Source organism: Hypanus sabinus, chromosome 2 (genome assembly GCF_030144855.1).
Source record: "Hypanus sabinus isolate sHypSab1 chromosome 2, sHypSab1.hap1, whole genome shotgun sequence".
In the NCBI taxonomy this organism is placed as follows: domain Eukaryota; kingdom Metazoa; phylum Chordata; class Chondrichthyes; order Myliobatiformes; family Dasyatidae; genus Hypanus; species Hypanus sabinus.
In genome coordinates, this window is record NC_082707.1 from 27,299,396 (window position 1) to 27,324,307 (window position 24,912).

The window sequence follows — 24,912 nt, forward strand, 5'->3', positions numbered from 1 at the left end:
TTCATTATCTTGAAAGTAGGAAGCTTTCCCAATAAATACCAGTTCAAATTACATTCACTAAGGCCATCTCCTCTGCTTGACATCGGGAAGATTCTATATCTGCACAAACTCTGCAATTCTGTGAAGTAAAATGTGCTCCAGGCCTCTGGGATCAAATTCTAATGGCTAATGGCTCCTATTGAGATTGTTCCAAACAACTGTGGATGTTAATAAAATAAGTGTTTTCTAGCAAATATGAATCCATTTCACATTACATAATGACATTAAAGCGTTCTGATATGCTAGTATCGCAATCTGTGCGAACCCATAGAATACCCATTGCTTTTGTGGTGTTTCTGGTCCTCCAATCTTAACCAGAAATAGTATGTACCCCACCAAATGTAAGTGATTGAGGTGCAAAACCTCCAGTTAGTGTGGATGATGCGTGATGTGTTATCCTGTTACAAATCAGTACCACGAAATAACAGCTAGTACACCATATGCAATTAATCATTCTTAATTTGACCAAAGGGTTAGCAAATTTAAAAAAAGGGCAACACACCATCCTGGCATCTCTTGCTCCACCACAGAATCTCCAGTCTGTGCCCCTAACTACTGTGTCTCCTATCACTTTACCTTGCCCTGCTGAGCCTTAGAGCAGGACACAGTGCCATTGACTTGGTTGCCTCTGATGTGCACTGACAAGTCTAAAGCTCATTCCCAAATAGTTCCGTCCTGCAACAACATCACTCTCTCACTCGCTAATTCAAATTTCTTCTGGGTGCTTTGGTTTCCTTCCACATTCCAAAGACATACAAATTAGGGTTAGTAAGTTGTGGGCATGCAATGTTGGTGCCAGAAGAATAGTGTAATAGCAGGCTGCCCCCAGCACATTCTTCAAGTGTGTTGGTCATTGATGCAAATGATGCATTTCACTCTATGTTTCAAAATACATGCAACGAATAAAGCTAATTAGATTTTAATCAAATCTTAATTAAATCTTAGTTGCCTGGATTGTATATGCAAACTCTGAAATGCAGCTAGATACAATCACTGACCCAAGGTAGGACCCAAAAGGTTTTAATTACAAGATTACAGAGACACAACTTAATTATTAAAGAATGTTTGACTTCTGTAAGATTTGTGCAAAATACTGCCATGCAGAATTATTGTGCAAAGTCCTAATCACAGTTACTCCTACATAACCATCCAATTACATGAATAAACAAATGTTCGGCAAATAATCTTATTTTAGAATTAGAATCAGGTTTAATATCACTGACTTATGTCATAAAATTTGTTGTTTTGTGGCAGCAATACACAGCAATAAAAGCTATAAACATAAATAAGTAGTGCACAAAGAGAGGGAAAAATACAGAGGTATTGTTCATGGGTTCATTGTCCATTTTGAAATTTGATGATGGATAGGAAGAAGCTCTTCCATAAATGTTAATGTGTGTTGTTAGGTTCCTATACCTCCTCCTTGATGGTAGCAAAGGGAAGAGTGATGGGGCCCACGAAGAGGGCATGCTCTGAGTGATGGGGCCCACAACTTTCTGCAGCTTTTTCCAATCCTGTGCAGTGGCCTCTCTATACCAGACAGTGATGCAACCAGTTAGAATTCAACATTATTCCCTGCATACCAGCCAAAAGATTAACATATGGGTGAATTCAGCTGAGAAATAGTGCAGTTACAGAAAGCTGTAACTAACCAAATTTTTCTTCTGAGTAACTTTATCGAAAAAACTCAGTTGTGTCACTATTATCTAGCAGGCATCTTTTAAGTTACTCATTTGTTTTATATTTTGTCACTTCAGTAAAATACTAATTTCAATTTATAAACAAAATATCAATATATTTTAATTAATATAGTAATATATACATTAATTGTAAAAATATGGGATTAATATACAATTTGTGTGAATTGATTGCTGATGTACTGAATGCCAATAAATCCATTAATTATTGAAAATGTATTCACTCAGTTCAAACTTTTATATAATGTTATTTTATATAATGTTTTATATAATGTCAACCATTTTATGTATTTATCTTATTTAGAGATACAGCACAGAACATGCTTTTCTGAAGATATACATCTTCAAGCCGCATCACCAAGCAACCTCAGATTTAACCCTAGCCTAATCATGGAAAAATTTACAATGACCAATAAACCTATTAACTGCTAAATCTTTGGACTGCCAAAGAAACTGAAGGATCCAGAGAAAACCCATGCATTCCGTAGGGAATGTAAACATTGCACCTCCATTACCATTTTGGCAAATTATATACATTTTTATAGTTCTTCAAACATGATGTATCAGGGCAGATTTTAAAAAAAATATATAGTATTCTTATTTATAGAAAAGAATACCACAATCCTGAATGCTAAATAATATTCCCTCTATAAGAACTTCAATTTCAATAAAACATATTGCTGAACCAGTATAAAAGTAATCAGTAGAATGTAAAGGTAGGTCAGCCTAACCCCTTGAGATTTTGCACACTACTGAAGTCTTGTAATACTACATACCAAGTTAAATTATAGTGGTCCCTTTACAGCTTACTTTCTTAAGTACTGAATTGTTCTGAAGGCATTTAATTTACTCATTATTCAGTCATTCTATGATTAATTATTGAGCAGTGCAGATGTTCACAGTAAATAAAAGATAATTGCATTACCATCAGGTCACAAGAACTATAGTACAACAAGCTTGACAAATTAATTCAAATCTTGCATTTCAGCAGATTTTAAAGTACCAGGACTGAAGTACTTCACAGTCAATTGAAAATCAATTGGAATTTTTTTTTTAAGGAAGTCAAAATTCCAGAAAAATTCCAAATTTAGAAAACTGAGTGAGATTACAATGCAAATAAAAACAGAAAATGCTGGAAGCACCCAGCGGGTCTTGAGAAGAGAAATCAAAAAAAGCTTCGCATTTCCATCATTAGGAAATTTCAACTTTTTGACCGCCTTGTTACTGTCAGAAGACCTCTATGCACATGAACATGAAAGCCCCACGTTTATCAGTGATACTGCTAAGACCCAACTGGGCCCTGATACTGGATTAAGTGTGCAAAGAAACTAAGAGAATCAAAAGAATCAAAAAAAATTTAGGAATAAAAACAGGCAATGCCTGAAAAAGGTATATAAATTTAGGTAAAATGTTCATTTTAATAAGAGTTGATTTGGGCAATCAAGGATAACAAAAAAGGCGACCAGTTTGATAGTGTCCTTTTTACAAGATTCAGTAAGGTAAGAAAATTTTCATTAAATAGGTGTTTATAATTCTTCATAATTGTTACACCCAAATAAGTAAATTGATTTTTTACAATTTTAAAAGGTAGGTTAGTATTAATTGATGATAAATCATTCAGAGGAAAAAGTTCACTCTTATGTAAATTCAGTTTGTATCCTGAAAACTGGCTAAAACAAGAAAGTAGAGAAAGCACAGGAGGTAGTGAAGTCTTGATATTAGAAATAAAAAGCAACAGATCATCAGCATAAAGCAAAACTTTATGAACAGTCCCTCTCCTTAGAATATCAGTAATATCATTAGATTCTCGAAAAGCAATAGCTAAGGGTTCTAAGGCCAAATCAATGTGCAAAGAAACTAAGCTGGATATTTTGCCCAACAGTAACATATCATGAAAATCTAAACCTGGTGGAGAAAGTGATTCCTCCTTAATTTCAGTGGAGAGACTATGAAGGGCTTCCAACATGGATTCCATTCTTTAAATATTGGCAAATAATTTTTTTTTAAAGCAGAGTTTTATGGTACTGGACTGTTGGTTAAGTCCTTGGGTTTTTTCTTCATCTTAACAGTTCTAAAAATCAGAGGCATGGATTTGCCAATTCACTTTTTTGCAGCTGGGACTTGTTTTGGACACATTAAGAGATGCAAAGTGTCTGCCATAAGGTTTTGAGAAACATCAGGGAAGGGACAAAAATCAGCTTTATCTTTTTAGCATGGTCCAACTAGAAGCATCGTGTCAGGAAAGTTCAGGTTTAAAGACAGTAAAGAATGATTGGAGCATGAAAGACTCAACAATATAAAAGATGCCAGTGAAATACATCACAAACTGATCAAAGGTATTCACAATTTGTATTTATCAAACTTGAAAGAAAAGCAATTCTCACAGGACAGGATAAACAAGTAAATAACTTATCAACAGAAGCACACAATCTTTATGGAGTATCAGCTTCCTGCATCACCATAGGAGCCTAATTATTAACATTCTTTAGGGAATCAAACATTTACTGATGTTAATTTTGATGTGGAGACCCACTGTAGACTTGACCCTCATCCTAAAGTTGGTTTGAGTACAAAGGTTTTGGGGAAATGCTTGTCTGGTGACACAATACTATTATAGGGAAAGAAAAGATCTCAAGAGGTTATCAAAGAGCACAGAACACTACAACACTGGACAGGCCATCCAGACCACAATGTTATGTCAAACCTGAATCCAATTTATACTAAATATTCTCCTGTGATTTGTCTGCATCTCTCCATTCCCTTTATGTTCACACATCTATCTAAAAGCTTCTTAAATTCCACAGAATTCCTTGCTTACATTACCATCTAGGTACCTCCCACCCTGTGTAAAAAAATACCTGCCCACATATCACCTTTAATCTCCCCACAACAGCCCCTCCTACTTCAATCTTAAACATATGTCATCTAGTGTTTAACATTTCTACCCTGGAAAAGATTCTGAAAGTCATTGCTGTTTATTCCTCAGATGTTAAAAGCTTCTTTCAGGTCTCCCTTCAGCCTCCAACACTTTAAGGAGAAAAACCAAATTTAGCTCAAATCCTCTAATTGAGGCAAACCTGCTATTCCACCCATCTAACTTTTCAACCAAATTATTGATACATATCACAAGCAACAGAAGTCCCATTACCAATCCATGCAGGTCATGGACTTCCAGCCAGGATAAAAGGCTTCCACCTCTAATCTGTCTTTATCTAGGCAAGCTACTTTCAATTCAACTTGCAATTCACCCTGGATCCCATGCGTTATCATCTTCTGAATCACAGAGACCTCCTCAAATGTAGCACTAAATATCTCACTGAAGTCCAATTAAATAGCCACTGCCTTAACCTCATAAACTGCTTTGTCTTGAACATATTTGTAAGGCATGACCTACTCCACATAAAATCATGCTGACCATCCAAAGCAGGCTATGCCTTTAAATATACATAAATCCTAGTCCTTATTAGCTTCTCTAGTCACTTTACTAATATGAAGCTCACTGGCCTATAATCCCTTGGATTATCCCTATTCCCTTCCTTGAACAAAGGCATAACATTTGCAACAGTCCAGGCATTTAAGAACTCATCTATTTTTATGAAGGACACAAAGATCTTTGTCAAAGCCCCATTTGCTTCTTTCAATATTCTGGAATACATGCCATCAGACCTTAGGGGATCATCATAATGCTTTTCAGAAGGAACTCCTACTTTCCAGCACTGCCCCCTCCTTAATCTCGCAATGTCCCAGCCGATTAACACCTCCACTCTGCCTTCACTGTACTCAAAATCCTCCAGCTCAGTGAATACTAACACAAAGTACTCATTTAGTACCTCAGCCACTTGCTTTGACTCCAAGCACAAATCCTCTCCTCTATCCTTGAATGGATCTATCCTTACATTATATCCTCTTTTTCTCAATATCAAGTATAAAATGCTTTGCTACTCTTCTTGATCCTGCTCACAAAGGACATTTCATGGACCCTCTTGGCCTGCCTATTTGTTTGCTAGAACACTTTCCTATTATCTTTAGATTCCACAATGGCCCAGTCTGATTTTAGCTCTCTAAACTCTGTACATACTTCCCATTTTCTTCTTAAATTTAGGACCTCACAGGTCATCCAAGTTTCCCTAACCTTACCATAGTTGTCCTTACTCCTTACTGGAACAAACAAATCCTGAACTCTGATCAACTGGTCTTTAAATAACTCCAGCATGTAGGACATGGACTTACCCAACAGCAACTGCTCCTAATCAACACCCTTAGCTCCAGTCTTATCCTGTCATAATTTGTCCTTCCCTGATTTAGTGCCTTTCCTACCTTCCCACAAGATCCAGTTTTGTCTTACTCAATTATTTTATAACATAATGAGTTGTGGTCACTATTTCCAAAATGTTCACCTGCGATCAGGACTGTCACCTAGCCTGGCTCATTTCCCAAAACCAAGTCCAGTATGTTTTCTCCTCAGGTCAGACTCTACATATTGTTTCAAGAATGCCCCTTAGAAGGTGAAAAGGAATCCATAATTCTGAATCTCTCCATATTGCACCAGCTGCTTGGGCAAGTATTGAACTACATTATGTATCTATGTATTTCTCACCTAACTAGTACACACCGTGGATTATAATCCATACAATCTTGACATTACAATCCTAGAAACCTGCTTTTTAACTTTCTCCCTAAAATCCCTTTAACAGGACCACGTCCTAGCTCCTGCCAATGTCAATATGCTCCTGCTGATGTCATTTGTAGCTATGGACCATGACGTCCAGCTGCTCATCTACCTCTCTCAGAAATTATCTTGTAGCTGCTATGAGACATCCTGATACTCCCATCAGAAAGGTAACACACTAACCAGGAGCCTCAACTGCAGCCAAAGATACACCTATTTGAGCCCGTTTTCCCCTCTTCTCCCCCTCTGCCATCCGATTCCTAAAAGGACATTGAAGCTTTGGACACTACCTCACTATCTTTAATATCCAGTATTTTCTGTTTTTGCATCTATTCAATATACATAATTGATTTACTTGTTTATTTATTATGTTTTCTCTTTATGCTAGATTATGAATTGCATTGAACTGCTGCCGCTAAGTTAATAAATTTCACGTCACATGCCGGTGACAATGAACCTGACTCTGATTCTCTTACTACTGAGTCCCAAGTTATAAATAAAAAAAGCAGAAAATCCAAAATTAAAGTAATATCCTACATGTTTTGTTTCAAAAATGATCATAGTTAAAGAAGGCTTAATGATTGATTCTGTGTTGAGTACAGAGAAATTTGCACAATTGAAATAAACCAATTAGCTCAAATTGTACATGCCAGTGTTGATACTTAGGTCCTTGTAAAGCTTTACTTTCTCCCCAGCCTTCACATCGGCCTGTTGTTATTCTGCTCATATATGTTTGTTAGTTCTGCTTAAATGCATCAGTACTATTAGCTTGAGCACTTGAAGTTACAATAAGTTTTGTATATTCAACTCTGTCAAATTAAATTCCTTTTGGATAGTTCCTCCAATCTTTTATTGGCTCTTTACCACATTTTGTTATAATAGTCCCTGAAATCAAGCTGAGGTGCTAATGGTTGATCCACCTACTCTTCCATAGACTCATACATCTTGATCAAGTTTCCTTTTCACCTTTCTAGAGAAAAAATGATCTATGCATATTCAGTCTTCTCAGATTGTGGCTAGACTGTTATTCCAATACAAAATTTTGCAACTTCCATCCTCCATAAATTGATTATTGATTCCTCCCCCTCCCCCACTACCCAATTTAATTCACATTCAATAATATAAAGCTGATTTTACTCAGAAATGAACCTAGCTTATGTGGTTATACATATTGATGCATTAAACCAGACTGAATTCTTGAAATGCTCCACTCATATTTCATGAATGGTTTTAGTTGTCAAATCTTTATGCAATCTTTTATTCAATGCTACATACAATCCAACTACAGCACATTAGGAGTAATGCAAGTAAGATGCAGTCCTATAAGCAAGAAAGCTTCCTTTACCCATCAATTTTATGTTGCAATTCTAATTCTACTGACTAGATTAATCTAATTCTACCTTTGAAGTCATTTGCAATAAAAGCTTAGATTGATTTTTTTATTTTTGACCCAATTTCATGAAAATGAAAAAAGCAATAGCTATAACAATCATGAAACTCTTCAACTAATGACCAGCACTTTAATGAAATCATGTTATGAACTTTACATGCAATTTCAGAAGCATTCTTACTGGGACTAATTGTGCACATGAAAAAATGAAAAATGTACAAAAAGTCAAGTCAAGTCAAGTCACTTTTATTGTCATTTTGACCATAACTGCTGGTACAGTGCATAGTAAAAATGAGACAATGTTTTTCAGGACCATGGTGTTACATGACACAATACAAAAAACTAGACTGAACTATGTAATAAAAAAAACAGAAAGATACACTAGACTACAGACCTACGCAGGATTGCATAAAGTGCACAAAAAAAGGGCAGGCATTTACAATAAATAATAAACAGGACAGTAGGGCAAGGTGTCAGTCCAGGCTTCGGGTATTGAGGAGTCTGATAGCTTGGGGGAAGAAACTGTTACATAGTCTGGTCGTGAGAGCCCGAATGCTTTGGAGCCTTTTCCCAGATGGCAGGAGGGAGAAGAGATTGTATGAGGGGTGCATGGGGTCCTTCATAATGCTGTTTCCTTTGCAGATTCAGCATGTAGTGTAAATGTCTGTGATGGCTGGAAGGGAGACCCCGATGGTCTTCTCAGCTGACGTCACTATCCACTGCAGGGTCTTACGATCCGAGATGGAGCAATTTCTGAACCAGGCAGTGATGCAGCTGCTCAGAATGCTCTCAATACAACCCCTGTAGAATGTGATGAGGATGGGGGGGGAGATGGACTTTCCTCAGCCTTCGCAAAAAGTAGAGACTCTGCTGGGCTTTCTTTGCTATGGAGCTGGTGTTGAGGGACCAGGTGAGATTCTCCATCAGCTGAACACCAAGACATTTGGTGCTCACCAAATTTGGTGCTCAAGAAAAATGGTTAATTCTCCCTGAAACACAATTTCTGAAAAAGATGAGCAACACTGGTATTGCAATATTAGCTGCCCATGCCATGTTATCATGAGGACAGTAAAGTAACTAAACAGTATAGGATTTAGGCTAGAGTGAGGTTAGAAACTTTCCTTCTTAAAAGGTGTTTATGGCAAGAAAACCATTGTTCATGTTTTCAGTGACTACATTCTATCTTTGAAGATGTCCTCAATGGAAAGTTTGTGCCCACAATGGAGCTGGCTGAGTTTACAATCCTCTGCAGGTATTTCTAATCCTGTGCAGTAGCACCTCTGTACCAGCTGGTGATACAACCAGTTAGAATGTTCTCTATATAATTGCAAAGTTTTCCAATAATAGACAATATTGATCTTATGCTCCATATTTAAAATATACAGACTTCAACTGTGTTTTATAATTTGCGCAAATGGTGCCAATGCTGCCGGCCTGCTGTGTTCCACCAGCATTTTGTGAGTGTTCCCAGTTTTTTTAATCTGTTTTAAATCTATTTGTAATCACTAGAAGATCTGACAAGACCATGTTTACCACTTGCCTGTGGTAAAGACTAAGGGTTGCAGTGATTGCAATCTTGTGGTTCCAGAAATACATCTAGACTAGTGTTATAAATGTATAATTTTAAAAATCAACTTTTTCATCTAAATAAAATTGTTTTCATTCATGAGAAAAAATTATAGAACTATTATTTGTTCAGATATAAAATATTCAAATCTCTCACACATAAATAGTTCTCTGCCCAACATTTGTCACACAAAAGGTAATATCTTTATTATTCTGATTTTTCACATATTCTTACTTCATAGTTAATGCCTGGATGCAATAAAACTAAAATGCTTGTTAACCACGGTAGTGAAGCATACTTCCGCTCTAGTCCACAACTGAACACTGTCTTGCTTTCCACAGATGCTGACCGAGCTGCTAAGTTCCTTCCAGCTATTTCTGTTTCTGCTCTACATTAGGTTTCATTGGCCGATACAAGAGCAGCTATTCAGTTAAATAATTCAATGCAATAATATATTAAATTACTTCAACATGTGAAAATACATGATTATTTAATTACTTGGTGAACCAAATGCCACACCTATTAATGTAAACGGATTCAGTTCATTGTAGAAATAGTAGTAAAGGCAAAAATAATGTTCAATTATGATTACATCTTCTGACATGCAATCCTCTACAGTATTTCTTATCCTTAACCCAAATTCCTGAATTTTGTCACAAATTCCAAGAGCCAATTAACATTTAAGATGGTACAGTGTTCTACAGAAAGTAATCTAAAATCCTAACTCACTAAATTGATGCTTAAAGTACCATTACAGTATTTTCAAATTCTGAAGCCTAGTATCTGAACTTCTTGTATTAGCATAAATGTCTCAACTAATTCACATAAAATTATTACTTATAATTGAGAATTTAACAATCTATTTGAACTCATTTAAAAGTTTAATATTTGTAACCCAACAATAAATGTATTTCAAAATTAAGCTAAAATGGGTGCAACCATGAAATGGTTGGGCAGAAACTGGAACATGCTGAATGGCACAGAGGTGGGACATTAATGTTTAATGAATTAACTCTCAGCAAGTAGAAGATGAGGCTGCAATGTTTTCATAGTGGTCTGTATAAAACGATTTTTTTTTGCTGAAATAATGTACCAATAAAATTCCATACCGTTTGAAAAAGATAACCAAAAATTAGGCAATAAAGACACAATTCGCCAGAGAACTTCTATGTTTACTTTTCAAACTCTGTAGTTTAACTTTTACCTTTGAAATCAGTACAGAAAACTCAGAACAACATGGAAGTCAAGATGGAGATGACACAAAGAGCAAGAATTTTAAAAGTGTACTGTTCAACAGTGATAACTGATTCAAATCTTACAGTACCAATAATTTGAATGTTATCGAACAGGCCCTTCTGCCCATGATTTTGTTCTAACTTTTAACCTACTCCAAGATCAATCTAACCCTTCCCTCGCAAATAGCCCTCCATTTTTTTTCATCCACGCGCCCACCTGAGTCACTCAAATGTCTCTAATATATCTGCCTCTGCCACCACTCTGTGTAAAAAAAACCTACTCCTGATATCCCCCTATACTTTACTCCAACCACTTTAAAATTATGCCTTCTCATATTAATCATTTTCTACCTAGGAAAAAGGTGTTGGCTGTTATTTTATCTATGCTTCTTATTATTTTAATGCACCATCATCTCATCCTTCTTTGCTCCAAAGAGAAAAGCCCTCTAGCTAGTTTTCATTACATAAAGATTAGCACCATGGTTTAAAAAAACATAAATCTCTGCAATAAATCTAAATCCCATGATTTTAATTCTATAAAGTGGCATGCACAGTTTATTCAATACAATTATCTGACTGACTGTGGTACCCTTTGGCCAAATCTAAACCATTATAGAACCCCTTACTAATGCTTACTTATACCTGCAAAAACAAACAAAAATTCTAATAATATAAAATTTTCCAGTTGGGGGCAAGTTAACAAGACTCTAAAGAGTTACTGTGAAATGGCATAAATTAACACTGAAGCGGGAAAGCATTCTCTGGAAAATGCAGTTCAAGAATATTTTCTTCCAATAGTATCCATTTATAAAACCTTATTTGTTCTTCAACCTTCTGAAGGACATTAACCTTCTTAAAAAAGTTAAATATATTTTGGAGAATTATACCCAATAGAGATCATTACTTCAAGCAAAATAAAATACTGCAGATACTTGAAACAAAATGGAAAAGATCAAAAATACACAGGCAACACCTTAGTAGAAACAAAAAAAGGTTAACATTTCAGATCAATGACACATTATTTGGATCAAAAGCAATTTAATTTTAAAATTAGAAAAACAGTGCATTTTCATGGGGAAAAAAAGATTCGTTGTTAAGACTCAATACAACATTGGATGAACTGACACCCTAACATTTTCAATCTGGTCTGGTGCTTACATCTACCACACCTTGGCTCATTTAATGCTCTCGGGCCTTGGCCATGCTGCCTTGACTCAGCTCGCTTCAGATTTGCCACTTCAAATCTGCTCCAACATTGACCGAACACTTTTGCTCATTCTTTGCTCTTCAGCCAATATATACCAAGCCACAATCATCCTGCACTTTCAAGACTTTAATTCAAACCATGAAAAATACCAGATCGTAAAGACGGTTCAAAAGCTCAATTCCAAAAGGGAGGTTACAACCTATTGATTACAGTGATCAGTTTCCAGAAAAAGGTGTGATTATTTAGGTAGTTTTATTTGCTGCCCGCAAAGCATCATTGTGCTTCACCAACACCATTATAAACCACAGGGTAATTCTACCGCACAGGAAGTGTGGTGTGAGAATAGGAAGAATGCAGCGTGGAGGACATTGTTAGAGGAAGGGAAGCCAGAACAGGGAGTTTAATGGGGTTAAATTAGGGATTCACCTTCATGATGGGCATTAAAATCTCTATAATATGTTTTTGTCACTCATCTGTCCAATCAGCAATCTATGTCCTTTTATAATCTATTGATGTCTCTTCACAATTAACCACATCTCCAAGTTTGTTGCCATAATTGCATTTCGAAGTTTTATTCTGCACACACATCAGAATCAGGTTCATTATCACTAGCATGTGATGTCAATTTGTTAACTTAGCAGCAGCAGTTCAATGCAATACATAATCTACAAGAGAAAAAAAATCATAATAAATAAACAAGTTAATCAATTACAGTATATGTATATTGAATAGATTTTTTAAAAGTGCTAAAAACAGAAATACTGTATATTAAAAAAGTGAGATAGTGTGCAAGGGTTCTTTTTCTTTTCCAATATTTTTATTATTTTACATGTAAGAATACAGAGTACAAGAAAAATATTAATACATTATACTAAATCACATATAAAGACTCCTTACCCTATATTCATACAGATTAATTAATTCGTAACATTGAAATATAGTAATTTTATATTTAAAAAATCTAACCCACTACCAAGACCAAAGCTGATTAGTAAAGAAAGAAAGGAAAACAATTTATTAGTCATCATCTGTGCTTTAATAGCAAATCAAATGTTTTGAAAATAATTCAGAAAAGGTCCCCACAATGTTTGAAAGTCTTGACTAGATTCAGAGATTGAACATCGAATCTTTTCTAAATGTAAACATGACATGACATCACGTAACCATTGGGCATGAATAGGAGGGGCCGCATCTTTCCATTTAAGCAAGAGCGTCCTTCTGGTCATAAGAGAAATAAGAGCCAAAATGTGCAAGTCAGATGACTCCAAAATAATATCTTTCCCTCCAATAATACCAAATAAAGCGGTCAAAGGATTAGGCTTTGAAAAGTATTGAGAAAGCTTGAAATACTTCTTTCCAATATTTTCCAAGACTCAGACATGTCCAAAACATATGAATGAGTGAAGCTTCTCCATTATTACATTTATCACAATATGGAGGTATATCTAAATAAAAATGAGACAACTTATCTTGGTCATATGGGCCCTATGGACCACTTTAAATTGTAGGAGAGAGTGGCAGGCACATAATGATGAAGTGTTAACCAATTTAAAAATTTGATTCCAAGTTTCCTCAGAAATTGAAGACTCTAAATCTTGTTCCCAAAGATTTTTAATCTAAAGGAACACTCCTCATTCTCAACAGCATATTATAAAGTTTTTGAGTGTATTTGTTGATGTGCCAAATCTCTTCAGACTCCTAATGAAGTATAGCTGCTGTCTTGCCTTCTTTATAACTACATCAATATGCTGGGACCAGGTTAGATCCTCAGAGGTCTTAACACCCAGGAACTTGAAGCTGCTCACTCTCCCCACTTCTGATCCCTCTATGAGGATTGGTAGGTGTACCTTCATCTTACCCTTCCTGAAGTCCACAATCAGTTCTTTGGTCTTACTGATGTTTGGTTGTTGCTGCTGCACCACTCCACTAGTTGGCATATCTCACTCCTATATGCCCTCTCATCACCACCTGAGATTCTACCATGTATCATGACTTGTACCATTCACCCAAGTACACCATGAAAATATAACATCCCCATCACTGGTTTTCTGAGGACAGTACTATTATCTTCCAATCAAAACAGGTAGTTGCTAAAAACTTCAGCAATTATTTGCTGTTCCTGTATTCCAAGGATCCCAATTTTGCTCTCTATCTTTCCATGAAAGACTTGAATCTTTGCTGATGATGACTAAACTTTACTTTTTGTCCTTCACTAGACTTCTGTTATGTCATCAAAGAAACTAAGCCAAGATTTTGAAATATTAATTATCTTTAACAAATTCACAATGGTTCTCTCTTATAAATTCAAGTCTTCAGAGGTCTATTTAAATTTTCCCCTATTGTTTATGAAAGCATTGGAACTTTAACCTTGTCCTATTCTCACCTTGACATCCTCCAGCAACCTAGGATGCATCACGTACAGTTCAAGAGACATTTACTTTAAGCATGGATGTCCTATTACATTTTCCTCCACTTTTTCTATATACCTCAACTATTACCTATACTACCTCCATTTTCACTTGGTAGAAACGTTCAAGCACATTCAAATATTCCAGCCTTATCATCTACTTTTTGCTAATTTATATGTTTCTTCTTTGGACTTGATACTATCCCTAATTTCCCTTGTCAGCCACAGGTGCACGACCTTCCCTGGTTTATTCTTTTGCCAAACTGGGATGAACAATTGTTGTAGTTCATCCATGCGATCTTTAAATGCTTGCCATTGCATATCCACCGTCAACCCTTCAAGTATCATTTGCCAGTCTATCTTAGCTAATTATCATCTACTTTACTGTTTCAATGAAATTTTACCTTCTTGGTCCCAAACTCTGTATTATAACTCTTTTCTTAGCTAAGTAGTAACAGAAAGCTCTTGGGCTCCCTTTGAAATGTTAACTACTACCTCTCTTTATATCACTCTCTTTTGCCATTTATTTTTTCTTTTTATTCAGCCGGGTTCCCACTTGGTTGACATGTTCCATACTTCTGCGTTTCATCGTATTCCTAACGTTCCTCATTCATTTGTCGCTCTCAGGCCTGGCCCTGCTGTTTCAATTCACCCAATATATGCCACATCACAACCATCTTGCACCTTCGAGACTTCAATTCCCTATTGCTTTGCTTTTGCTCTCTTTTCTCCTGTTCCCAACTATTAATCTATTATTAGTTCACATGTCAAACTTTTATTGTGACCATTTCAACCTTGGATTGTTTCCTACTCTTCTTTTAAAACTTGTAATTAAATTGTAATTGTTCCTCAAGTGCTCTTCCACTGACATTTGGTCCAGCTAATTACTAGAACCAACAATCCCTCTTTTTCACTGGGCCAAAAAGCATACTGATCAGGGAACCCAACAGAAACACATATCAAAAGCTCCTCCTCTTGCTTATGGCTTAATTCTGACATCGTACTTAAAGCTGTGGAAAAAGATCTTTCATTGCTTTACACAAGAGAACTTCCCTGTACATTTTTTCCCGTGTTATTTTTTATGTAGTTCAGTCTAGTTTTTGTAATGTGTCATGTAACACCATGGTCCTGAAAAACGTTGTCTCATTTTTCCTATGTACTGTACCAGCACTTATGGTCGAAATGACAATAAACAGTGACTTGATTTGACTATTTCCCATAATTTGAAAGGTCCAGAATTGTATCATGGCTCTCAATTCCAACCAATTATCGATTCACTTAAAGATATACTTTTCACAGCAGCATGCCATATTCATTAATTGATAGTATCAACTTGTTCCCTTGTATCTTTTTATCCATTTTTACAGTTGTCCTCAATACTGAGCCATATCTCAGTTGTTGTCGTTTAGTCCTATTTGCGCCCAATATTGAGAGAGTTGAGAGCTTCAGGTGTGTACATTTGTTCTAGTCCACCCACGTTGATGTCAGAGCCAATAAAGCTAAGCAATACCTCTACTTCCTCAGGAGATTAAAGAAATTTGGCATGTCCCTCTTGACCACTACAAATTTTCATTAATGCACTACAGAAAGCATTCTATCTTGATGCATAATAGCCTGGTATTATAATAGCTCTGCACATGACCGCAAGAAGCTGCAGAGTTGTGGACACCCCACAGCACATCGTGAAACCAACCACTCCTTCAGGGATTCTGTCTATACTTTTCACTGCCTCAGTAAAGGAGCCAGCACAAGCAAAGAACCAAAGACACCCCAGACATTCGCTCTTCTTCACTCTCCCATCAAGCAGAAGATGTGAAAACCTGAAGAACATACTGCCAGGCTCAAGGATAGCTGCTGTTGCATGGTAATCAGACTCCTGAAAGGACTGCTTGTATAAAATGGACTTTGACCTCACAACCTACCATGTTTTGATCTTCCATTTTAGCATTTCCCTGCACTGCACTTTTTCTGTAGCTTTTACACTCTGTTGTGCATTATTATTGTTTTATTTTATTCTACCTTAATGAACTGTACAAAGATTTAATCTGCACACTATGCAGGTCAAAATTTCCACTGTATTATGGAATGTAACAATAAGAAACCAATAGCAAATCTAATTCACAGAATCTATTTGTTATTTTCAAAGTTATGCTTGTTCTTTGATCAAAAACTTTCCTTATTATGCTCATAATTCTCCTAGATGCACTTTATTCCTTCCTTCTGGTATTATACACTGATGCTCAATCCTTCCAAATACAACTTAAAACTTCCCCAACTATCCCATACAACCTGACTGTGAAGACATTCATACTAGCCATAAAAAATTGTAACTGTTCTGTTTTGTAACTCCAAAACATAAAAATAATCAAAATAAAAACACGGGGACCCAGGATAACACGTGTACTTCATTTTTTTACTTTTAGTGAGGAGCGCACTTATGACATGATGACATGATGATGCATACCATTCAAGTACTTTTACATATAATCCATAATGAATTATGTACACAAACAATGAATGCTTAACCTATTTACAATATTACTCAAGTATTACTGAAATACTAAATAAACAATACTTCTCTCTGACTTTAAGACCATAAGACATAGGAGCAGGAGTAGGGCAGTCAGCTCATCGAGTCTGCTCCGCTATTCCATCATGCCAACCCCAATCCCATTCAGCCCCAAACACCTGCCTTCTCCCCAACTTTTATCAAGAAACTATCAACTTCAGCCTTAAAAATACAATGTACTTGGCATCCACCGCAGCCTGTGGCAGAGCATTCAACAAATTCACTACTCTCTGGCTAAAAAAATTCCTCCTTACCTCCGTTCTAAAAGATCACTGCTCAATTTTGAGGCTGGTCCCTCTGGTTCTGGATATCCCCTCCATAGGAAACAACCTCCCCACATCCACCTATAAGTCCTTTCAATATTTGGTAGGTTTTAATGAGATCCCCCTGCATTCTTCTAAATTCCAGTGAGTACAGGAAGCTGCGAAATGCTCTTCATATGCTAACCCCTCAATTCCCAGAATCAACCTTGTGAACCTCTGGGCGCTCCCAAATGACATATCCATTCTGGAATATGGGGCCCAAAACTGTTGACAATACTTCAAGTGCAGCCTATTTTTATAAATCCTCAGCATTATCTCCTTGCTTTTATATATTATTCCCCTTGAAATAAATGCCAACATTGCACTTGCCTTCTTTACCACAGATTCAACCTGTAAGTTAACCTTCTAGGAGTCTTGCACGACAACTCCCAAGTCCCTCTGCACCGCTGATGTTTGAGCTTTTTCCTCATTTAGATAATAATCCACACTATTGTTCCTTTTACCAAAATGTATTATCAAACATTTCCCAACACTGTATTCCATCTGCTACTTTTTTGCCCATTCTTCCAATTTGTCTAAATCCTGCTGCAATCGCATTGCTCCCTCAGCACTACCTACCCTTCCACCTATCTATTATGCGCACTTTGCCACAAAGCCATCAATTCCATTATCTAAGTCATTGACAAACAATGTGAAAAGTAGCAGTCCAAATATTGACCCCTGAAGAACACCACTAGTCACTGGCAGCCAACCAGATAAGGCTCCGTTTCTTCCCACTTGCTGCCTCCTGTCAGCCATTCCTCTGTCCACACCAGTATCTTCATGTAACACCATAGGATTTTATCTTGTTACACAGCCTCATGTGTGGCTACTTATTAAACGACTTCTGAAGATCCAAGAAAATGACATTCACCGCCTCTCCTTTGTCTGCCCTACTGGTTACTTCCTCGAAGATTTAACTTTACAAAAATCATGCTGACTTTGACTTATTTTATCATTAGTCTCCAAGCACCCTGAAACTTCATCCTTAATAATAGAATTCAAAGCTTTACACTTTCCCAGTCATTGAGATTATGCTAACTGGCCTATAATTTCTTTTCTTTTGCCTTCGTCTCTTTTTAAAGAGTAGAGTGAAATTAAGCGCTTTCAGTTTGCCTAGCATTTTTCCTTTGTAATAGCAATGGCACTCACGGACCTCTGCCACACTGCTCATGTCTTTCACAGTGAAGATTGATGCAAAGGACTCAAAGTTCACTGGACAGAAGGAACTACAGTTTACAACTAGTGGATTTGATGAATCAAGGACAGGGGAAGCAGACAAACCAATTGTCTTTGCTTCCTCCCCACCCCACCATTTTGTGCACTCTAAACTGATTCTTGCCCTGGGACAATCTAACCAGACCTTCCAGATACAGGTGTATTTTTACGACAATCAATTAAAACATCATTACATAGGTCTCCAAAAACAGATATTCATTTAACTAATTATGTGACCAACAAATGGCTGCACCAGTGATGATTTGGTGCATCATATTGGGGGGGGGGAAGAAGAGAAATACTTATGCAATCAATTAATTTGTGCTTTATATTTGTAATTGATTTAGATCACTTTGTAGAGATCTGTTTTCGCTTTGAAATGAAAGTCTTTTTCTGTTGATCAGTGTCAATCAAGTAGTACAATAAATGATACAACAAAATATAGTTGTATTATGTAGTATACTATGTGTGTGTAAGTGTGCATATATACACTCACAGACTATACAGAACCCTCCTTAGCCGCGGGTTCTGCATGCACGGATTCAACCAACCGTGGATCGGGAAAACCGGGAAGTTCTCTCTCCAACATCTGTTGTTTCAACCATGTACAGACTTTTTTTCTTGTCACTATTCCCTAAACAATACAGTATAACAACTATTTACATAGCACTTACATTATATTAGGTATTATAAGTAATCTAGAGATGATTTAAAGTATAAGGGAGGATGCGCATAGGTTACCGCAGCTCGGGAATCGAAAAAAAAAACTGAAGTTCTCTAAGTCGGAATAGGTACATCCAGTATTATTTAGCGTCAGTTTGTCTTAGTATATATTTTACCTTTCTATGCATATAAAACATTTAAGACCCATATGTATTTCAATAATTAAACCACTGTGTTGCTTAGTAATAACTGTAGCTTTCACTGGGGCAGGGCCTTCGCATGGTCCGTTATTCTCACTTTATCTTTTAAAATTGTTCCGATCGTTGACCGACTGTAGCCTAACGCTTTTCCAATGACATTTCACTTCTTTCCGATCGCTTTATTATTTCCACTTTATTTTCAATCGTAACCATTTTCCATCAACAGAACAGAAACACTGTGGACAGCAGGTCCCGAGCTCTGCTGGGTCCTAAAGTCCACCGCATTGAGATAGGTTAAATAAGGGACTTGAGCATCCACGTTTTTGGTATCCACGGGGAGTTCCGAAACCAATCCCCCACAGAAAAGGAGGGTCGACTACACTACATAATAAAACTACTATATAGACATCCACAGCATAGTAAATTTTAAGTTACCCCATTCAGGCTAAAAGATTTAATCGTGTTTATGATTTTTGACTCTTGTGGGATAACAGTCTATCCTGACAGTGGCTGGAGGGGCGGTGACAGTGGTGAGTCACTTTGCCTAATAGAAGAGACTTGTGGCTATGAAACAATCTCACGTTCTAGTGGATGAGTGGCTGTAGGAGTTGACTCTGGGACTGCAGAAAATTGTTCTGACAGCTCTGGACACCACCTTCTCTAACAATTGACACTGCTCTCCTCAACTGATCGAAGTGTCGTCTCCAGATAACAACAGATGCAATCTCATCAGTGAAGGAGTGTGATCCGGTTCTGTCCTTAATTTTTCCCAAGTTTCCACCTTTGATTACCTCTGTAGTCTCTCACCAGTAATGCATGTCCAGGAATGAAACAATGAATGCCTTTGTTTGAGAAGCCTTCAATTTGTCTCAGCTGTATGTCTTATATACTCTTTCTGAGATTGGGTTTGAGCCCCTCCAAGTGTGAGCACAAGGGACAACTCAGGAACAGCACAGCTGGTGAGTTGTTCGTGATTTGAATGTGCTGCACTGCGACACGCAGTGAGGAAATTGGTGAGTTTCTGATTCAATATCAGCGTAGTGTTTTCTGCTGTCATTGCTTTTAGTGAATTCTTTAGACTCTGGACATACCTCTCTACCAAGCCATTTGTAGCTGGATGACATAGTGCAGACGTGGAATCTTTTCTCATTTCCCTTTGGACCATATCTGCCATAACAGGGAGGCATTCAATTTGTGCTAAGGAGAATACATCAAAAGGATAGTTCTTTTTTGTAAATTTTTCAGATATTTCATTTTCTAAGGGTAAACAGGACAATCCATCAGCATTCTATGATTAGATGTCCTCTTAAATTTGACCTTGTAATTGTGTCCTCCAAGAAACAGAGCCCATCTCTGTAATTGTGCTACTGCTGTTAGTAAAACACCCTTTTAAGGATTGAAAATGGACACTAGTGACTGATGATCAGTGAACTCTCTCCCATACAAATACTGGCCGAAATGCTTTACACCCCAAACCAAACTTGAGGTCCTTTGTCAAACTGTGCATAACTTTTCTCTGTAGTGGTAAGGTAATGTGTTGCAGAAACTATGGGGTGTTCACTTCTATCACTCATAACATGTGACATGACTGCACCTACACTATAAAGCAAGGTGTCACAGGCAATCCTCACTGGACAATGTTAATTATAAGGTGTGGGTCTAGTGTTTGACCTCATCACTTCCTTTGCCTTGTGGAAAGCCACTTCACAACACTTTGTCCATTGCCATTTCTTCCTAATCTGTAGTAATGAGTTCAAGGGGTGGTGCACAGTTGCCAGGTTTGGTAGGGACCTTTTATAGTAATTGATAAATCCTAAAAAGCACCACAACTGTGACACAACCTTTGGCCTCAGGCATCCACTATTGCTTAAATTTTCTCAGCACACTTGTATAATTCTTGAGCATCAATGTTGTGACCACAGTACATAATGCTTGGTTTAAAGAATTTCACACTTGCAATATGCTCTGAGCCCATAATCTTCCAATGTTTTTAACACTGTCTTGAGATTTTGGAGATGCTCTTTGTCAACTTTCTGGTAACAATGATGTCATCCAGGTAACACTGAGTGCCTGGGCAGCCTTGTAACACCTGGTCTATCACTTTCTGCCAAAGTGCAGATGCAACTCCAAAAATATGCCTATTATTGCAATAAAGCCCTTATCCTGAGAAACACTTTGAATTCTTCTCCTATCTCCATCTGTAAGTAGGCCTCAGCTAGATCCACTTTGCTGAAGTGGTTTCCTCCAGAAAAGTTTGCAAAGATATCCTCAATTCTGGGCAGAGGGTATTGGTCTACTTTCAGTACTGGGTTGATGGTGACTTTAAAATCACCACAGATCCTAACAGACCCATTCTTCCTTGCTACTGGAATCACTGGCATTGCTCATGGGCTGCACTCAGCCTTGGAAAGAATTCCTTCAGCCTCCATGTGTTCTAACTCACTGGCTATTTTATCACATATGGTATAAGGAACTGAAAGGCATTTATTAAATTTGGGTGAGGCTTCCCCATATAACACTATTTGAAATTGATTGTTGAAGTTTTCCAGTACCCTCCTTGAATGCTGCTGTGGCATCATCCAGTACCTTTCTTAATTCACTTTCAGTTGACTCTATTGCAGCGCATATGGCATGCAAATAGGGGAGTGATCTCAATGTTCAAAAAGTTCAAAGTAAGTTTATTATCAGAGTACAGGTGGCCTCCATTTTTCGAACATTCGCTTTACAACAGCTCGCTGTTATGAAAGACCTATGTTAGCACCTGTTCTCGCTAACCAAAGAGGATTTCTGCTTTTACGAAAAAAAGACGTCTGCTTTATTCGTGTGTTTACCCCAAGAAAGATTACCATGACCATGAAGCCTAGTGCGGGCAGTTGTGTGCGCATGTGTGTATGTGCATATGCGTGTACGTGCCGATCTTTTTCTCCAATTCGATTTTGGCTCACTGTCTTCCTGATTTTGATAAATGAAACTACACCATACATACAATATTTCTACTTTATATAGGCTGTATATTTATCATATAATTCCTGCTTTTACTATATGTTAGTGTTATTTTAGGTTTTGTGTGTTATTTTGTTTGATTTGGTAGGTATTTTTTGGGTTTGGGAATGCTCAAAAATTTCTCCCATATAAATAAATAGTAATTGCTTCTTCGCTTTACATTTTGGCTTACAAAAGGTTTCTTACAATAGGAACTCTCTACTTTCAGATAGCGGAGGAAACCTGTACATACATCTCACCATATACAATCCTGGAGTTTCTGCAAAAAATCGAGGGAAGTGCAACGTCAGATAATTTCCAAATAAGAAGAAATTTTTGAAAGGAAGAAGGACGCTACTGTGGCTGACAAGTGAAGTCACAGCCAAAGTAAAAGCAAAAGAGGGCATACAAGGAAGCCAAAGCTGGTGGGAAGATAGAGGAATGGGAAGCTTTTAAAAACTTGCAGAAGGAAACTAAGAAGGTCATTAGGAAGGAAAAGATGAATTATGAAAGGAAGCTGGGAACTAATATCAAAGAAGATACTAAAAACTTTTTTAAGTACTTAAAGGGTAAAAGAGAGTTGAGGGTAGATATAGGACCAATAGAAAATGATGCTGGAGATATTGTAATGAGAGATGCAGAAACAGCAGATGAACTGAATGCGTATTTTGCACCAGTCTTCACAATGGAAGACATCTGCCATTACTGTCCATTCAAGAGTGTCAAGGAAGTGGGAGTATTTGCAGTGAAAATGACAACTGAGAAGATGCTCAGAAAGCTTAATGGTCTGAAGGTGGAAGAACTACTGGACCTGATGGAATGCACCCTCAGGTTCTGAAGGAAGTAGCTATAGAGATCGTGGAGGCATTAACAATGATCTTTCACGAATCAATAGATTCTGGCATTGTACTGGATAACTGGAAAATTGCAAATGTTACTCCGTTATTTAAGAAGAGTGGGAGGGAGCAGAAAGGAAACTATAGACCTGTTAGCCTGACATCAGTGGTTGGGAAGTTGTTGGAATCTATTGTTAAGGATGAGATTACTGAGTACCTGGAGGAACATGACAAGATAGGCCAAAACCAGCATGGTTTCCTGAAAGGAAAATCCTGACAGACTAACCTACTGCAATTTTTTGAGGAAACTACAAGCAGGGTAGACAAAGGAGATGCAGTAGACGTGTTGTACTTGGATTTTCAGAAGGCCTTTGACAGGTGCCACACATGAGGCTGCTTAGCAAGATAAGAGTCCATGGAATTTCAGGGGTGTTATGAGCATGGGTGGAGCATTGGCTGATCAGCAGCAAACAGAGAGTGGGAATAAAGGAATCCTATTTTGGCTGGCTGCCAGTTACCAGTAGAGTTCCACAGGGATCTGTGTTGGGACTGCTGCTTTTTACGATGTAGATCAATGATGTGGACTATGGGATTAATGGATTTGATACAAAGATAGGTGGAGGAGTGGGTAGTGTTGAGGAAACAGAGAGCCTTCAGAGAGACTTAGATAGTTTAGGGGAATGGGCAAAGAAGTGGCAAATGAAATACAATGTTGGGAAGTGTATGGTTATGCACTTTGGTGGAAGAAATAAACAGGCAGACTATTATTTAGATGGGAAAAGAATTCAAAATGCAGAGAATCAAAGGTACTTCGGAGTCCTTGTGCATGGTACCCTAAGGGTTAACTTCCAGGTTGAGTCGGTGGTGCAGAAGGCAAATGCAATGTTGGCATTCATTTCTGGAGGTATAGAAAATAAGAGCAGAGATGTGATGTTGAGGCTCTATAAGGCACTTGTGAAACACACTCTGAGTATTGCGTGCAGTTTTGGGGTCCTTATTTTAGAAAGGATATTCTGATATTGGAGAGGGTTCAGAGAAGATTCATGGGAATGATTCCAGGAATGAAAGGGGTACCAGATGAGGAATGTCTGGCAGCACCTGGGGTGTATTCTCTGGAGTTCAGGATAATGAGGGGGGATCTCATAGGAACATTCCGAATGTTAAAAGCCCTGAACAGATTAGATATGGCAAAGTTATCTCCCATGATAAGGGAGTTTAGGACAAGAGGGCATGACTCCAGGACTGAAGGATGTCCATTTAGAACAGAGATGCAGAGAAATTACTTTAGTCAGAGGATGGTAAATCTGTGGAATTTGATCCCTGAGTGGCTGTGGAGGCCGTCACTGAGTGCATTTAAGACAGAGATAGATAGGTTCTTGATTAGCCAGGGTATCAAAAGGTATGGGGAGAAGGCAGGGGAGTTGGATATCTGGAAGAATTGTTTCAGCCCATGATTGAATAGCAGAGCAGACTCAATGGGCCGAATAGCCAGCCTCTGCTTGTATATCTTACGGTTTTATAAAAATAGGCGGGATTACCAGAGATGGCAAACCTACTTTTTCCCTTCTCAAGTAAAAATCCAACTGGCTGTACCTCTGCAAAGCTTTAGCCAAGCTTTTGTGCCCAAGCCTCTGGAATGGAACCTGAATCTTCAATGTTCTGACACAGGTAAGGGCACTGAGCACAAAGCCACTGCTGAATTGCTCGAATAAGGTGTGAAGCTAGGATATTGCCAAATGAGACTGCACAACATGAGAACTAAGTCCAATTTAACTGCACTCCCCCCCGCCCCATCCCAACCCCAATCTTTGCTTGAAACTCAAGCCGTATGAATAGGATTAGCATCTCCTGAACTTCCACTATATTTCCTTCACTGCATGGTTTACATTCATTTTAACATAGAAGACCATTCAGTTCGGAATCCATACTAG

The 24,912-nt window shown here is 37.6% G+C and overlaps 1 protein-coding gene across 6 annotated transcripts in view; it reads right to left on the bottom strand.

Annotated features, from left to right (window-relative positions):
- The window catches only part of dipk2ab (divergent protein kinase domain 2Ab), a 202,470-nt gene that overhangs the window by 65,928 nt on the left and 111,630 nt on the right, over positions 1 to 24,912 (bottom strand). The window contains exon 4 of one of the 6 annotated variants that reach the window (XM_059993672.1): positions 1,337 to 1,569. The exons of the other annotated variants lie outside the window; for them this stretch is intronic. Within the exon in view, the coding sequence (XP_059849655.1) occupies positions 1,442 to 1,569 (128 nt within the window). The 3' untranslated portion in view covers positions 1,337 to 1,441. Of the gene's footprint in view, positions 1 to 1,336; positions 1,570 to 24,912 lie in introns of those variants that run through there. 6 annotated transcript variants of the gene reach the window in all.